Source organism: Nerophis ophidion, linkage group LG08 (genome assembly GCF_033978795.1).
Source record: "Nerophis ophidion isolate RoL-2023_Sa linkage group LG08, RoL_Noph_v1.0, whole genome shotgun sequence".
In the NCBI taxonomy this organism is placed as follows: domain Eukaryota; kingdom Metazoa; phylum Chordata; class Actinopteri; order Syngnathiformes; family Syngnathidae; genus Nerophis; species Nerophis ophidion.
The window spans coordinates 72,527,770-72,543,746 of record NC_084618.1 but is presented as its reverse complement, the minus strand read 5'-3'; the positions used below and the strand labels follow the sequence as shown (position 1 = coordinate 72,543,746).

General features: G+C 40.8%; 1 protein-coding gene across 3 annotated transcripts; it reads left to right on the top strand.

The window, feature by feature from the left end:
• becn1 (beclin 1, autophagy related) lies at window positions 1-12,921 on the top strand. Of its 3 annotated transcripts, none has more exons than XM_061909639.1 (12): window positions 1-187; window positions 337-469; window positions 553-617; window positions 698-756; window positions 1,966-2,059; window positions 2,137-2,273; window positions 6,467-6,661; window positions 6,734-6,880; window positions 11,347-11,496; window positions 11,614-11,674; window positions 11,743-11,885; window positions 12,549-12,921. In XM_061909639.1, the coding sequence occupies exons 2-12, from the start codon at window positions 340-342 to the stop codon at window positions 12,715-12,717; spliced, it is 1,350 nt and encodes a 449-aa protein (XP_061765623.1). In that variant the 5' UTR covers window positions 1-187; window positions 337-339; the 3' UTR covers window positions 12,718-12,921. The 3 variants fall into 3 exon arrangements, with proteins under 3 accessions (XP_061765623.1, XP_061765624.1, XP_061765622.1); XM_061909640.1 differs by having other exon boundaries at window positions 1-257; window positions 1,969-2,059; XM_061909638.1 differs by having other exon boundaries at window positions 1-257.
• The last annotated feature ends 3,056 nt before the right edge of the window (window positions 12,922-15,977 follow it).

The window sequence follows — 15,977 nt, the reverse complement described above, 5'->3', positions numbered from 1 at the left end:
TTTTGTTCTGTTCAAACGAAGAAAAAAACGTAAACATCAATACGGAAGTAGAGAAGTACGAGGCACGCACTGTTTAGTTGTAATTTTTCTATTAACTTGAGATGTATTTCTCATTTTCAAAAGTGACTTTGACATATTTATTATGAAGTAACTGTCACCGGAGTGGATTTTGGACGCTTTACCCAAGGTAACCGTACATCTTTAACTAGCATGTAGCCGCTAGCTGAGTCGGGGGTAGCGAACACGCCAACTAGCAAGTGAGAAGTCTGATCAAATCTCATATTTAGTGGCTACGGTGTTTGATTAATGCGGAACTTTTTATTGTTTTATTGAAAGCGAATGATGGAGGGCTCCAAGACGTCGAGCACAACAATGCAGGTTAGCTTCGTGTGTCAACGCTGCTGCCAGCCTCTTAAGTTGGACACTTCCTTCAACGTGCTGGACAGGGTCACTATCCACGAACTTATTGGTATGCCTTTCGACAAACAATACTTATGTTTGATAAATCTGCAACATATATTATCATGTGAGGCTTGTGCATGTTCCCCTCAGCTCCTTTGGTGACTGTCACTCCCAGCAAGCAGACAGACAGCAGTGAAGGAGAGACAACAACAGAGGTAAACAATAAAAAAAATAAAATAAAAGTTATAAAGGACATTGAATCCAGCTTGAAAATATTGTATTATCTTGACCGCAGGAGACTTTTGCAGAAAACAAGCAAGATGGGGTGTCCAGGAAATACATCCCACCTGCACGGTGAGCACTTACAGGCCTACTAAAATGAGATTTTTTTATTTAAACGGGGATAGCAGGTCCATTTTATGTGTCATACTTGATCATTTCGCGATATTGCCATATTTTTGCTGTAAGGATTTAGTAGAGAACATCGACAATAAAGTTCGCAACTTTTGGTTGCTAATAAAAAAGCCTTGCCTGTACCGGAAGTAGAAGCCGATGTGCGCGTAATGTCACCGGTGTGAGGGTTCCTCACATCTGCACATTGATTACAATCATAGACACCAGCAGCGCGAGCGATTCCGACGGAGAAAGAGACAATTTCCCCATTAATTGGAGCGAAGATGAAAGATTCGTGGATGAGGAAAGTGAGTGAAGGACTAAAATAAAAAATAAATAAAAAAGACGAGGGCAGTGGGAGCGATTCAGATGTTATTAGACACATTTACTAGGATAATTCTGGAAAATCCCTTATCTGATTATTGTGTTACTAGTGTTTTAGTGAGATTGTAAAGTCATACCTGAAAGTCGGAGGGGTGTGGTGACCGCCAGTGTCTCTGAGTGAAGCCATGGAGGAGCCAAGAAAGTCGCAGCTGCCTCTTTAACGGCTGCTGCAGGAAGAACGACACAAACTCAGCTCATGTTAACGGTAAGAGCCGACTTATTACCACAATTTTCTCACCGAAACCTGCCGGTCGACATGTGGTAGAGAAACATTTTTCGCTTGACCGCTCTGTTCCATAGTAAAGCTTCACAACATACAAAGAAACACCGGCTGTGTTTTGGTTGCTGAAGGCAGCTGCAATCCACCACTTTCCACCAACAGCATTATTCTTTACAGTCTCCTTTATTAATTGAACAAATTGCAAAAGATTCAGCAACACAGATGTCCAAAATACTGTGTGATTATGCGATTAAATCGGACGACTTTTAGCCGTGAGTGGTGCTGGGATAAAATGTCCGCTTCAACCAATAACATTACAAGCACGCGTCAACATAAGCGTCATCATTCCGCCACGTTTTCAACGGGATACCTCGCGGGAAATTTAAAGTTGCAATTTAGTAAACTAAACAGGCCGTATTGGCACGTGTTGCAATGTTAAGATCTCATTATTGATATATAAACTATCAGACTGCGTGGTCGGTAATAGTGGGTTTCAGTAGGCCTTTAAAACCACCCAATCATTCCACATAATAAATGGATGGACGTTTACATCTTGGCTTTCTCAGCAGGATGATGTCCACAGAGAGCGCCAACAGCTTCACACTGATAGGAGACGCGTCAGACGGAGGCACCATGGAAAATCTAAGCCGCAGACTGAAAGTATATAGCGTCTTTTTACGCAATAAAATACAGGAGTGAACAGGGGATTATGTGTTAATTTTATGTGTCCTTTCTAGGTGACAAGTGACCTGTTTGATATCATGTCCGGTCAGACAGACGTGGACCATCCGCTGTGTGAGGAATGCACCGACACGCTGTTGGACAACCTGGACACACAGCTCAACATCACGGAGAATGAATGTCAGAATTACAAGTGAGCTCAACAGTCTCTTTTTTGTGGTACATAGAGTGCATTAAATATGCCCTAATATTTATGTTTCATTCCAGATTTTTTTTTTAAGTACATTAACATTTTTCTAATGAATGCATGGTTTTTATCTATAATTTCATGTCAACAAGTTTGAGTTTAAGTTTATTTGGAACATGCAAGCATGCAACATGATACATCACAATTCCCAGTTTCTCTTTGCAACATGTTCGAAAAGGAGTAGGAAGAAGCAGATCTTATTTAATCCTACCCCTTTTCTTTTACATAACAGTTGCTAAATTTTTTGTTCACTTCCTGTTCTCAATGTAATCACAATATATTCCATAAGTAATCACAATAAAAATAAATACATAAATAATTGGTGAAGTATTATCCATACGATGAGATAAGATTATTTTGAGAATGAATGGGTGAATAAATTTAGAAGGTTTATCTTGGTTCTTCTTTTTTGTACTTTGTAAACACTTCCAGTTTGAAGAGTTTCTTGAAGTGGATCATATTAGTACATTGTTTGATTGCTTTGCTTAATCCATTCCATAATTTAATTCCACATACTGATATACTGAAGGTCTTAAGTGTTGTGCATGCGTACAAATGTTTTAAATTAAATTTTCCCTAAGTTTGTATTTCTGAGACAAGATCCATTTAATCTGGTTCACCTTCATTATTCACAGTTTTCGCATAGGATCTTGGTTTAATTCGGTGCCCTGTCACGATGATATCATTCATTCGTTTATCCTGCTCCATTTCATCTATGATATTCCACAGCATGTAGTTGTCTTCTTGAAGGGTCTTCATTTGTTGGCGCATATCTTCAAGTCAAGTCAAGTCAGCTTTATTTGTCAATTTCTTTAGATGTAAAGACATACAAAGGAATCGAAATTTTGTTTCGCACTCTCCCATGCGTAGACAAAAAGAAAAGGAAACACAACAGTAAAATGCAACGTAAATATGTCTACCTACTAAAATGACATTATATATAGTTCCTGTTGTTTTTAAATAGGATATGGTTGTAAGCAATGAGTGTTTCATCAGTAGTGCAAATATCTTTTTGAAGGGTCTTCATTTGTTGGAACATCTCAGTGGCTTCATTTTTCCTGGTGTTGTTCTGAGTTTGCAGACTTTCTATATTTTGATGCAGACTTTTCACATCTTGTGTTCTGTTGTTGCTTTTCTTAGATATTTTTTCATATCTTTGACTTCTTCTTTCATTTCTTTCATATCTTTTTTCCATCCACCCATCATTTCTTTAATTTCTTCTTTCATATCTTTCCATTCTTCTTTCATTTCTTTTTTAAATTCATGGAGTATTTTTTGTGGTACCCCTTCTTGATTTCCATCATGTCCTGTGTCAAGTCTTAAATCTTGTTTCCAGTTGTGTCCTCTGTCGGCTGACACCGAGCGTTTCACCGAGAGTTTGACACAGTTAAAGTGTGTGAATTTAATTAAAAAAAAAAAAAACTAAGCAAACCAGCAAAATACTTTGAAATAGTTCACAAAAAGTAATTTTTAAAACGGTTAATTTTTTAAAAATGTATCTGATTTGTGTCATATTTAAATATGAATGCAGTAATACTGACTGATTTTAGTATATTCTCTTGTTTTTATATTTTATAGTTTATTATATTTAGTTGTGTATATTTCTATCACTAACTTACTACCTGTTTGGAAAAATTAGTGCTTTTAGTTAATATTTGAGTGTACTGAATTAAATGTTGTATATTGTATAGTTATATTTAGTTGTAAGTTTTTTAATTTGTTAATTGTACTTTTTATTATATTACAAGCTAAATAATTGTCTCTATTTCATATTTTTAAACATTAAGCATTTTTAATTTCTGCATTTTCCTCATTGTCTTTTTTGTTTTAATGTTTTTTGGGATAATTTCTGTGTTTGTACGTTAAAGGAGACCTGCAATTTTGGGGGGAATTTTGCCTATCATTCACAATCCCAATGTAAGACAACACAGTTTTTTTAATGTATTCTAATTCGTAAAAGACAACAGGTATGGAGTGGCTAACAATGCAGCTAATGGGAGTACAGTATTCCGCCCATAAAGCTCTCTTAAAAAACAACTCATGATTGGATTCAATACCAATCGACTCAGAATTGATTTTCAATTCCACTCGATTCTCTGATTCAAACCGATTCTCGCAATATATTATTTGGTATAACTATTATGGTAAATGCTTTTCAAAACAGTTTACTGGTTACAAAATATCCTATGGGCTGCTGTCGTATGACGTACACGTGCAGCGAGTAAGCCATAGATGGCCTAATAACATATTTTTGAATTCTATAAATATGTATTTAATAAGAATGTTTCCATATGAGTTGGGAAATTGTGTTAGATGTAAATATAAACGGAATACAATGATTTGCAAATCCTTTTCAACTCATATTCAGTTGAATGCACTACAAAGACAAGATATTTGATGTTCAAACTCATAAACTTTTTTTTTTTTGCAAATAATAATTAACTTAGAATTTCATGGCTGCAACATGTGCCAAAGTAGTTGGGAAAGGGCATGTTCACCACTGTGTTACATCACCTTTTCTTTTAACAATACTCAATAAACGTTTGGGGGGAACTGGGGAAACTAATTGTTGAAGCTTTGAAAGTGGAATTCTTTCCCATTCTTGTTTTATGTAGAGCTTCAGTCGTTCAACAGGCCGGGGTCTCCGCTGTCGTATTTTACGCTTCATAATGCGCCACACATTTTCGATGGGAGACAGGTCTGGACTGCAGGCGGGCCAGGAAAGTACCCGCACTCTTTTACTACGAAGCCACGCTGTTGTAACACGTGGCTTGGCATTGTCATGCTGAAATAAACAGGGGCGTCCATGATAACGATGCTTGGATGACAACATATGTTGTTCCAAAACCTGTATGTACCTTTCAGCATTAATGGTGCCTTCACAGATGTGTAAGTTACCCATGCCTTGGGCACTGATGCACCCCTATACCATCACAGATGCTGGCTTTTGAACTTTGCGCCTATAACAATCCGAACGGTTATTTTCCTCTTTGTTCTGGAGGACACCACGTCCTCTGTTTCCAAATATAATTTGAAATGTGGACACGTCATACCACAGAACACCTTTCCACTATGCATCAGTCCAGCTTAGGTGAGCTCAGGCCCAGCCAAGCCGGCAGCGTTTTAGGATATTGTTGATAAATGGGTTTGGCTTTGCATAGTAGAGTTTTAACTTGCACTTACAGCAGATGTAGCGACCAACTGTAGTTACTGACAGTGGTTTTATGAAGTGTTCCTGAGCCCATGTGGTGATATCCTTTACACACTGATGTCGGTTTGTGATGCAGTACCGCCTGAGGGATCAAAAGTCCGTAATATCATCGCTTACGTGCAGTAATTTCTCCAGATTGTCTGAACTTTTTGATGATTTTACAGACCGTAGATGGTAAAATCCCTAAATTCCTTGCAATAGCTCGTTGAGAAATGTTGTTCTAAAACTGTTCGACAATTTGCTTACAAAGTGGTGACCCTCGCCCCATCCTTGTTTGTGAATTACTTAGCATTTCATGGAAGCTGCTTTTATACCCAATCATGGCACCCAACTGTTCCCAATTAGCCTGCACACCTGTGGGATGTTCCACATAAGTGTTTGATGAGCATTCCTCAACTTTATCAGTATTTGTTGCCACCTTTCCCAACTTCTTTGTCACGTGTTGCTGGCATCAAATTCCAAAGTTAATGATTTGCAAAAAAAAACTACATGTTTATCAGTTTGAAAATCAAATATGTTGTCTTGGTAGCATATTCAACTGAATATGGGTTGAAAATGATTCGCAAATCATCGTATTCCGTTTATATTTACATCTAACACAATTTCCCAAATCATGTGGAAACAGGGATTGTAGATCAAGATTCAGATGTTAATTGATTTATTTCAGTACTTCTAATATTTCACAGTTATGTATTTAATTGCATCTATTTTGATTCGTATAATTTTGCTTTATTACTCAATTTTACTATTAACAATTAATTTGATTTTACATTGTGTATACTATACTTCAGTTATATCTAACTGCATATATTAGTTATTTTCTAGTTTGTTTACTCTGTTTTTTTAATGTGATAAAATGACTTCATTCCACAATAAGGTGGTTACCTTTGCAGGTGACTTAATGTGGACTTCAATATGTCGTCCTCAGGCAATGTCTGGAGCTGCTGTCTCAGCTGCAGGTGGAGGACGAGGAGACGCTGCTGACGGAGCTGCAGCAGCTGAAGGATGAGGAGGCGTCTTTGGTCCAGGAGCTGGAGGCCGTGGAGGAGCAGAGAGCTTCTGTGGCCCAGGAGTTGGCCCAAAGCCGCGTACAGTCTCAGCAGCTGGAAACAGAAGAGCTGCAGTGAGTAGGAACATTTATAACGGGACACGTGGTCAGAAAGTTAGATTTGTTGCGCGCGTGTGTGTGTTTTAGGTACCAAAAGGAGTACAGCGAGTTTAAACGTCAACAGCTGGAGCTGGATGACGAGCTGAAGAGCGTCGACAACCAGATGCGTTACTGCCAGATTCAACTGGATCGACTCAAGAAAACCAACGTCTTCAACGCCACTTTTCACATCTGGTGAGTACAGTAGGGATGTAACAATATAACAATTTCATAGCACGGTATTGTTGAATGTGCTCAAAAGGTCCTCATTCACACGTCCTCATTGTATTAAAAAAAATAAATACAATGAGTAAATAGGCACAATGTCCTTTTATGGCAGAGGAAATATGTTATACATTAATATGTATATTATTTGTATTTATTAGAGATGTTCGATGATATCGCTAGCCCGATATTATTGGCCGATAAATGTTTTAAAATGTAATATTGGAAATTATCAATATAGGTTTCAAGAAGTTAAATATATGACTTCTTAAAACGCCGCTGTGTACACGGACGTAGGGAGAAGTACAGTGCGCCAATAAACCGTATAGGCACTGCCTTTACGTGCCGGTCCAGTCACATAATATCCACGGCTTTTCACACACACAAGTGAATGCAAGGCATACTTGGTCAACAGCCATACAGGTCACACTGAGGGTGGCCGTATAAACAACTTTAACACTGTTACAAATATGCGCCACACAGTGAACCCATACCAAACAATAATGACGACGGCAGTGTGGATAATTCTGGAAGATCACTTATCCAGCATAGCTCGGTTGGTATAGCGGCCGTGCCAGCAACTTGAGGGTTGCAGGTTCGATTCCCGCTTTCGCCATCCTAGTCACTGCCGTTGTGTCCTTGGGCAAGACACTTTACCCACCTGCTCCCAGTGCCACCCACAGTGGTTTAAATGTAACTTAGATATTGGGTTTCACTATGTAAAGCGCTTCGAGTCACTAGAGAAAAGCGCTGTATAAATATAATTCACTTCACTAACACATTTCGGGAGAACATCCGCACCGTAACACCACAGAACAAATACCCAGAACCCCTAGCAGCAGTAACTCTTCCGGGACGCTACAATACAAACCCCTGCCACCCCCTAAACCCCCACCTTAACACCCCTATCCCCAGCCCAACCCGCCCACCTCAATCTTCTCATGCTCTCTCAGGGAGAGCATGTCCCAAATTCCAAGCTGCTGTTTTGAGGCATGTTAAAAAAAAATGCCATGTTGGCATTTTTTTTTTCCATAACTTGAGTTGATTTATTTTGGAAAACCTTGTAACATTGTTCAATGCATCCAGCGGGGCATCACAACAAAATTAGGCATAATAATGTGTTAATTCCACGAGTGTAAATATATCGGTATCGGTTGATATCGGAATCGGTAATTAAGAGTTGGACAATATCGGAATATCGGATATCGTCAAAAAAGCCATTGTCGAACATCTGTAGTATTTATCCTTTCGTTTGAATTTGTAAAGGTTTTATAGGTTTTAAACCATCTTAATTGCTCAGACAACAATGTGTTTGGATTAGGAAGTGTTGTTTTTTAATGGAGAAAAACGTTAATAGGTCATGTACTAATATTAGCGTCTAAGCTAGAGCGTGGTAGCTTGCGTCTCCAGTAAATGAGTCACCTGTCTGCGAGTTGTTTGTCAAAGTGTTATCAATCACGCTTTTACGATAATTTCTATTTATAATGGTAATACTGCGTTTATAGTGACAGCCCTACTGGTAAGTCACACCGGTTCAACTGATTAAAGGCATCATGCGGCACTGCTGCGTCATTTTTGCAGAATATTCCCAAAACCAGCTACAGTTGGGCAAAAAAGTATTTCGGCAGCCACCGATTGTGCAAGTTCTCCCACTTAAAATGATGACAGAGGTCTGTCATTTTCATCATAGGTACACTTTAACTGTGAGAGACAGAATGTGAAAAAACAATCCAGGAATTCACATCGTAGGAATTTTAAATAATTTATTTGTAAATTATGGTGGAAAATAAGTATTTGTTCAACCATTCAAAGCTCTCACTGATGGAAGGAGGTTTTGGCTCACAATCTCACAATACATGGCCCCATTCATTCTTTCCTTAACACGGATCAATTGTCCTGTCCCCTTAGCAGAAAAACAGCCCCAAAGCATGATGTTTCCACCCCCATGCTTCACAGTAGATGTGGTGTTCTTGGGATGCAACTCAGTATCCTTCTTCCTCAATTCCCGCTTCTGCCATTCTAGTCACTGCCGTTGTGTTCTTGGGCAAGACACTTTACCCACCTGCTCCCAGTTCCACCCACACTGGTTTAAAAAAAAATAATAATTGTAACTTAGTTATCGGGTTTCACTATGTAAAGCGCTTTGAGTCACTAGAGAAAAAGCGCTATATAAATATAATTCACTTCACTTCACAATAGCGTGTGGAACAGCATAACCATCCTGTTGTATAGACGATCTCTGACTCTTGTTTTTGCAGCACATTCCTAAAACAGCACAGCACTGCTGTCATATAAAATATCTTTGATTGACGTTCTTGATGCAGATCCTTCAAAGCAGCATAGAGATGCCGTTGTTTTGAGGATCTTTGACTTGTGCTTTTGCTGCACATTCCTAAAAAGAGCAGCACACACCTGTTATGTAGACGGTTGCCAAACGGAGTGTGGTGCTTCTGTTTTTATTTCTACTCAGTGAGGAAGAAGCCAAGTTTTGATTGATTGATTGATTGATACTTTTATTAGTAGATTGCACAGTTCAGTACATATTCCGTACAATTGACCACTAAATGGTAACACCCGAATACGTTTTTCAACTTGTTTAAGTCGGGGTCCACGTTAAACAATTCATGGTACAAATATATACTATCAACATAATACAGTCATCACACAAGTTAATCATCATAGTATGTACATTGAATTATTTACATTATTTACAATCCGGGGGGTGGGATGAGGAGCTTTGGTTGATATCAGAACTTCAGTCATCAACAATTGCATTACCAGAGAAATGTGGACATTGAAACAGTGTAGGTCTTACTTGGTAGGATATGTACAGCCAGCAGAGAACATAGTGAGTTCAGATAGCATAAGAACAAGTATATACATTAGAAGTACATTTGAGTTGTTTATAATCCGGGGAGATGGGATGTGAATGGAGGAGGGTATTAGTAAAGTGTTGAAGTTGCCTGGAGGTGTTGTTTTAGAGCGGTTTTGAAGGAATATAGAGATGCACTTACTTTTATTCCACAGTGATGTGGCATAGAAAGAGAATGAGTTAAGACCTTTGTTAGATCGGAATCTGGGTTTAAAGTGGTTTGTGGAGCTCCCCCTGGTGTTGTGGTTATGGCGGTCATTTACGTTAAGGAAGTAGTTTGACATGTACTTCGGTATCAAGGAGGTGTAGCGGATTTTATAGACTAGGCTCAGTGCAAGTTGTTTTACTCTGTCCTCCACCCTGAGACAGCCCACTTTGGAGAAGTGGGTTGGATTGAGGTGTGATCTGGGGTAGAGGTCTAAAAGTAACCGGACTATCTTATTCTGGGATGTTTGGAGTCTAGATTTGAGGGTTTTGGAGGTGCTGGGGTACCAGGAGGTGCAAGCGTAATCGAAGAAGGGTTGAATGAGAGTTCCTGCTAGAATCCTCAAGGTGCTTTTGTTGACCAGAGAGGAGATTCTGTAGAGGAATCTCATTCTTTGGTTGACCTTTTTGATCACCTTGGTTGCCATTTTATCACAGGAAAGATTAGCCTCTAGAATGGAACCTAAGTAGGTGATCTCATCCTTCCTGGTGATAACAATGCCACCCACTTTTATAGTGAAGTCACTGACCTTCTTAAGTTTGATGTGGGACCCAAATAGGATGGATTCCGTTTTACCTAAGTGTATGAATAGCTTGTTGTCAGCGAGCCAGGTGCAAATATTGAGGAGTTCAGCACTGAGGATTTGTTCCACCTGTGACTTGTCCTTGTCGGATACCAGCAGGGTCGAGTCATCCGCAAACAGGAACAATTCACAGTGGCATGCTGATGGCATGTCATTCACGTATATTAGGAACAGTAAAGGTCCTAGTATACTGCTTTGGGGGACTCCACAGCTTACTGAGAGGGGAGGGGACAAGGTGCCGTTCACCTCTACCACGTGTTTCCTCCCCTCCAAGTAAGGTAGCATCCAGCTCGATAAGGTTTCGTCGAATCCGATTGCTCGGAGATTATCCAACAGTATAGCGTGGTTAACGGTGTCAAAGGCCTTCTGAATGTCCAGCATGACCATGCCGCAATATTTGCCCGCGTCCACCTCATGTTTGATGTGGTCGGTCAGATAGAGAAGGCATGTGTCAGTGGAGTGGTTAGTTCTGAAGCCGGATTGGAATTTGTACATTAAAGACTTAACTCTCTGCAAATGTTCCCCTGAACAAGAAAATTTAGTTCAAAATAAATGTGTGGTGCCCTGCGATGAGGTGGCGACTTCTCCAGGGTGTACCCCGCCTTCCGCCCGATTGTAGCTGAGATAGGCACCAGCGCCCCCCCGTGAACCCAAAAGGGACAAGTGGTAGAAAATGGATAGATGGATAAATCTGTGGTACCTCTTCATCCTCACACGTGATCTATTTCCTGTCCACTGTACACAATTGTATGCCTCAATTGTTTCTTCCTGTCCAGGCACAGTGGCCAGTTCGGAACCATCAACAACTTCCGCCTGGGTCGACTTCCCAGCGTTCCTGTGGAGTGGAACGAGATAAACGCGGCCTGGGGTCAGACGGTCCTGCTGCTGCACGCTCTGGCCAACAAAATGGGGCTGCGTTTCCAGAGGTGCCACCACTTCTAACCATCATTAATACCTCGCTGACAATATCACTTTTAATCCATATTGGATGGAAGTCTTGTGTTTGATTGTATGTTTGTACCGATGTTTCCTGAACTCCACAGATATCGTCTGGTCCCGTATGGAAATCATTCATACCTGGAGTCGCTGACCGATAAGGCAAAGGTCATTATAAGCCGTTCAAAATTCCCCGTTCAGGCCCATGTTCTTATTCTCGCCATTTTTGTCTGCAGGAGCTTCCACTGTATTGTTCTGGTGGCCTCAGGTTCTTCTGGGACAATAAATTTGACCACGCCATGGTGGCCTTCCTGGACTGCGTGCGGCAGTTTAAAGAAGAGGTGGAAAAAGGCGACACTGGCTTCTGTCTCCCGTACAGGTTAGATGAGCATATCTGTCAGGTTTAAACACTGATGACATCTATTAAACAAGACAAGAAGCAAAGAATTAAACAGAGACCAAATTCAATTTGGCTCAATTTGAGGAGAGGCGCCTGGACACTGTACACTTATACAGTGTCTCTGCATGCTCTGGCGAAAGATTGTACGCCACCTCTTTTATTTGGACTTTCCCTGATTACATGGCAACAGCCGTTTCTAAGGTACGTGGGTCGTAAACACAGCCATCGCCTTTGGTTACAGAACAGTTCAAAGAAAAGCTTGTGAAAGAGTTCACAGAAAAGGTCAGAAAAGGTCCCCTTGAGGGGAGTCGGGCCCTGCTTCCTCTTCGCTTCGCTTAGTAGCTCTTGGGTCAAGACAAAATCTTTCTGTTGATTACAATACAAGAAAGAAACAGAACACCATGTTGCTTCCCATCCTACACAGTGGATTTTTACAAGCCTTCTTGTTAGTAGGTTCAAAGACAGCTTTTGTCCTCTCGCCGGGAACTCAATGTAACACAAAGATTTGTGATAATTTAGATACAATTATTCTAACATGAGCACAAGTCGTAGATCTCCTATAGCAGTGGTCGCCCATTTTTTTGAGCCCCAGGAACACACACACACACACAGAGTGATAATTGGAGATTGTACCTGTCTCAGGATGGACGTGGAGAAAGGCAAGATCGAGGACACGGGCGGCAGCGGCGGCTCCTACTCCATCAAGACTCAGTTCAACTCCGAGGAGCAGTGGACCAAAGCTCTGAAGTTCATGCTCACCAATCTGAAGTGGGGGCTGGCCTGGGTCACCTCGCAGTTCTACAACAGATGAACACAAGCAGGATGCCCACGAACCAGCAGCTTGGATTTTGGATGCTCTGCATGTTGTACCCAAGTCTTTATTTTCTTTCCCTTTTCTCATTTCAAATGTATTGAGATTATGTAGGACACTGTTTATTTTGTGTGTGTGTGTGTGTGTGTGTGTGTGTGCACTGAGAGCGTATACTTTAACTTAATAAACATATTCTCTGGAAAAGGCTGCTGTCACGTAAATAAATTGCACTCCACTTTCTGTGTTGTCACACTCCAACACGGCATACAAACCCCGTTTCCATATGAGTTGGGAAATTGTGTTGGATGTAAATATAAACGGAATACAATGATTTGCAAATCCTTTTCAACCCATATTCAGTTGAATATGCTACAAAGACAACATATTTGATGTTCAAACTCATAACCTTTTTTTTTTTTCAAATAATTAACTTAGAATTTCATGGCTGCAACATGTGCCAAAGTAGTTGGGAAAGGGCATGTTCACCACTGTGTTACATCACCTTTTCTTTTAACAACACTCAATAAACGTTTGGGAACTGACAAAACGAATTGTTGAAGCTTTGAAAGTGCAATTCTTTACCATTCTTGCTTGATGTACAGCTTAAGTGAAGTGAAGTGAATTGTATTTATATAGCGCTTTTCTCAAGTGACTCAAAGCGCTTTTACATAGTGACACCCAATATCTAAGTTACATTTAAACCAGTGTGGGTGGCACTGGGAGCAGGTGGGTAAAGTGTCTTGCCCAAGGACACAACGGCAGTAACTAGGATGGCACAAGCGGGAATCGAACCTGCAACCCTCAAGTTGCTGGCACGGCCACACTACCAACCGAGCTATACCGCTTAAGTTGTTCAACAGTCCAGGGTCTTGTTGTCATATTTTACGCTTCATAATGCGCCACACATTTTCGATGGGAGACAGGTCTGGACTGCAGGCGGGCCAGGTAAGTGCCCACACTCTTTTACTGCGAAGCCACGCTGTTGTAACACGTGGCTTGGCTTTGTCTTGCTGAAATAAGCAGGGGCGTCCATGATAACGTTACTTGGATGACAAATGTTGCTCCAAAACCTGTATGGACCATTCAGCATTAATGGGGCCTTCACAGATGTGTAAGTTACCCATGCTTTGGGCACTAATACACCCCCATACCATCACAGATGCTGGCTTTGGAACTTTGCGCCTATAACAATCCGGATGGTTATTTTCCTCTTTGTTCCGGAGGACACCACGTCCACAGTTTCCAAATATAATTTGAAATGTGGACTCGTCAGACCACAGAACACTTTTCTACTTTGCATCAGTCCATCTTAGATGAGCTCAGGCCCAGCGAAGCCGGCGGCGTTCCTGGGTGTTGTTGATAAAAATGGCTTTCGCTTTGCATAGTAGAGTTTTAACTTGCACTTACCGAAGTAGCGACCAACTGTAGTTACTGACAGTGGTTTTATGAAGTGTTCCTAAGCCCATGTGGTGATATCCTTTACACATTGATGTCAGTTTTTGATGCAGTACCGCCTGAGGGATCAAAGGTCCGTAATATCATCGCTTATGTGCAGTGATTTCTCCAGATTCTCTGAGCCTTTTGATGATTTTACGGACCGTAGATGGCAAAATCCCTAAATTCCTTGCAATAGCTTGTTGAGAAATGTTGTTCTAAAACTGTTCGACAATTTGATTACAAATTGATGGACCTCACCCCATCCTTGAGCATTACACAACTTAATCAGTATTTATTGCCACCTTTCCCAACTTCTTTGTCAGGCGTTGCTGGCATCAAATTCTAAAGTTAATGGTTATTTGCACACAAAAAAAATGTTTATCAGTTTGAACATCAAACATGTTGTCTTTGTAGCATATTCAACTGAATATGGGTTGAAAATTATTTGCAAATCATTGTATTCTGTTTATATTTACATCTAACACAATTTCCCAACTCTTATGGAAGCGGGGTTTGTACAGTAAGTCAGTGTTTTTCAACCACTGTGCCGTGAGATACAGTCTGGTGTGCCGTGGGGGATTATGTAGTTTCACCTATTGGGTTTAAAAATATTTTTTGCAAAACAGTAATTGTAATATGCAAATAATGTGTTGTTGATTGTACAGTAGGTGTTATTCTCCTCAATATCAGTAGGTGGCAGCCGGTAGCTAATTGCTTGGTAGATGTCGGGAACATGGTTTTTCGTGATCAAATTATGCAGATGACAGACGGGGGGTAGTGTGCAGGTAAAAGGGTGTCTAATGCTTAAACCAAAAATAAACAAAAGGCGAGAAAAGGCATTGAAGCTTAGGAAAGGCTATGCAGAACGAAACTAAAACTGAACTGGCTACAAAGTAAACAAAAACAGAATGCTGGACGACAGCAAAGACTTGCAGCGTGTGGAGCAGAGACGTAATTCCACAAAGTACATCCGTACATCACATGACAATCAACATTGTCCACACAAAAAAAGATAACTTAAATGTTCTTGATTGAGCAAAAAAACTCAACATAGGTCACAACGTGATGTGACAGGTGGTGACAGTACACCTACTTTAAGACAAGAGCTACAGTGATGCATGCTTGGTTATGCTTTAAAGTCATATCCAACAATTGGGACTACTTTTTATTTTCTACGGAGTTTCATTGTTTAATGATTTCGGCTGGTGGTGTGCCTCTGGATTTTTTTTAATCAATCAATCAATGTTTATTTATATAGCCCCAAATCACAAATGTCTCAAAGGACTGCACAAATCATTACGACTACAACATCCTCGGAAGAACCCACAAAAGGGCAAGGAAAACTCACACCCAGTGGGCAGGGAGAATTCACATCCAGTGGGACGCCAGTGACAATGCTGACTATGAGAAACCTTGGAGAGGACCTCAGATGTGGGCAACCCCCCCCCCTCTAGGGGACCGAAAGCGATGGATGTCGAGCGGGTCTAACATGATACTGTGAAAGTTCAATCCATAGTGGCTCCAACACAGCCGCGAGAGTTCAGTTCAAGCGGATCCAAGACAACAGCGAGAGTCCCGTCCACAGGAAACCATCTCAAGCGGATCAGCAGCGTAGAGATGTCCCCAACCGATACAGGCGAGCGGTCCATCCTGGGTCCCGACGAGCGGTCCATCCTGGGTCTCGACTCTGGACAGTCAGTACTTCATCCATGGTCATCGGACCAGACCCCCTCCACAAGGGAGGGGGGGGCATAGGAGAAAGAAAAGAAGCGGCAGATCAACTGGTCTAAAAAGGAGGTCTATTTAAAGGCTAGAGTATACAG

What these genes read in the sequence shown, in the direction of transcription:
- becn1 (XM_061909639.1), top strand. Translation starts at nt 340, where the DNA reads ATGATGGAGGGCTCCAAGACGTCGAGCACAACAATGCAGGTTAGCTTC. An exon ending in AATGAATGTCAGAATTACAA is followed by an intron (nt 2,274 to 6,466) that starts GTGAGCTCAACA and finishes TGTCGTCCTCAG; the next exon opens with GCAATGTCTGGAGCTGCTGT. An exon ending in AACGCCACTTTTCACATCTG is followed by an intron (nt 6,881 to 11,346) that starts GTGAGTACAGTA and finishes CTTCCTGTCCAG; the next exon opens with GCACAGTGGCCAGTTCGGAA.